This window comes from Lolium rigidum, chromosome 1 (genome assembly GCF_022539505.1).
Source record: "Lolium rigidum isolate FL_2022 chromosome 1, APGP_CSIRO_Lrig_0.1, whole genome shotgun sequence".
In the NCBI taxonomy this organism is placed as follows: Eukaryota; Viridiplantae; Streptophyta; class Magnoliopsida; order Poales; family Poaceae; genus Lolium; species Lolium rigidum.
In genome coordinates this window covers 285,258,466-285,260,143 of record NC_061508.1, presented here as the reverse complement: position 1 = coordinate 285,260,143, position 1,678 = coordinate 285,258,466, and the positions used below count along the sequence as shown (strand labels likewise).

The 1,678-nt window shown below is 51.6% G+C and overlaps 1 protein-coding gene across 1 annotated transcript; it reads left to right on the top strand.

Annotated features, from left to right (window-relative positions):
• The first annotated feature begins 234 nt into the window (after positions 1-234).
• LOC124695279 (BTB/POZ and MATH domain-containing protein 3-like) lies at positions 235-1,329 on the top strand. The gene has a single exon (XM_047228142.1). The coding sequence runs from the start codon at positions 235-237 to the stop codon at positions 1,327-1,329; it is 1,095 nt and encodes a 364-aa protein (XP_047084098.1).
• The last annotated feature ends 349 nt before the right edge of the window (positions 1,330-1,678 follow it).

Sequence of the window (1,678 nt, the reverse complement as noted above, 5' to 3'; positions counted from 1 at the left end):
ACAAAGAAATCAATCTGTTTTCTTGCGCGCGCAGCATACGTACGTTGAGTGCTAGCTGAATCAATCCCCGGCCGCTTGGGGGCTTTAGCAGATTTGCAATTTGCAATACGTGTGTATCTAGGCGGATCGGTAATCGATCCTGTTTGTGCGTCTCTCCGGAGCTCATCGTCACGTCGCCGGAAGGTATTGGGGCTGGGCCCAACATCCCTTTGCGTCCACTGCCCAGCCTCGGTCATGGCAAGTGCCTGCACGAACCTCACCGGTGCTACGCGCTTGGTGCGACTGCTCAGGATCGAAGGCTTCAGTGCGACCGGGAGCATGGACGGCGCCGGCGGCCAATTCATGACATCTAGATGGAACGTCGGCGGCCACGACTGGGGAGTCCGTATCTATCCTGCAGCCAAGGGGGCCTCTTCCACTGGCAGTTTCTGGGTAGTATTGCAGCTTGTCAATAATAGCCCCATGGGTGCGATGGAATGCAGGGCGAGCTTAGCCTGTCGTGTCATAGATCCGACTGCGGAGCTTAAGCCATCACGAGAAAAGATCGTGGCGGGCAACAACTTTGGCTATAACCAAGAGAACAGATACTTGATTCTCATGAGCAGAGATGAACTGGCCTCATCGGGTTATCTCAAGGATGATACTCTCACTCTGCAATGTACCATCACAGTTCTCAACGTTTTACCCGTACCAACTATCCGAGCTGAAGAAGTACCAACAACAATCCCAGATGAAGAAGAAGCGACCGCCGTGCTGCTACCCAGCAACCTGCACCAGCACCTCGGCGAACTCCTGCAGAGTGAGGCCGGAGCGGATGTCACGTTTCTCGTGTGCGGCGAGTCCTTTGCTGCGCACAAGAACATACTTGCCGCAAGGTCTCCTGTGTTTAAGGCCGAGTTCTTTGGAGGCATGAAGGAGGAATGCTCGCGACAAGTGGAGATCAAGGACATGGAGGCGGCAACGTTCAGGGCCATGTTGCACTTCATCTACACGGACACGGTGCCCGAACTCGATCAGCCGCTGGAGCTGGCGGTCATGATGGCTCAGCATCTCCTTGCAGGCGCTGACAGGTACGGGCTGGACAGGCTCAAGCTGATTTGTGAGATAAAGCTCGCCAATGGCATCACCGTTGACACAGCAGCTACGACGCTGGCCTTGGCCGAGCAGCACAACTTTTCGCAGCTCAAGGCCAAGTGTGTTGAGTTCATCATCAGCACTCCTGCAGTCCTTGATGCCGTATTGGAGACTGAGGGGTATGAGCATCTCGCGGCAAGCTGCCCTTCGGTCCTGGCTAACCTGCTCAAGTCTGCCCGTGCGAGAAAGAACTGATGCATAGCTAGGTGCTGGAGTCCCATTTTTTTCTTTTCATGTATGGATTTGTGGTTATCATGCGTCCCATCCTACCAACGAATTGAAGCTAAGCTTGCTTAGTTTCTTCTGTAGCATTCCCGCCGTTCCAAATTAATTGACACAAATTTATCTAAATTCACATGTATCTAGGCGCGTTTTAGTGTGTAGATATATACGAATTTAGATAAATACGCGTTAATTTGGAATTGAGGGAGTAGTAACTTGTGTTCTCTGACTTGTGCTATGTGCACCAATGTGTTTTAATAACCCCTTTAGTGTGATGTAATCTAGAGCTAAAATGGTTCCAATTTGGTATGTCTCCTCGTAT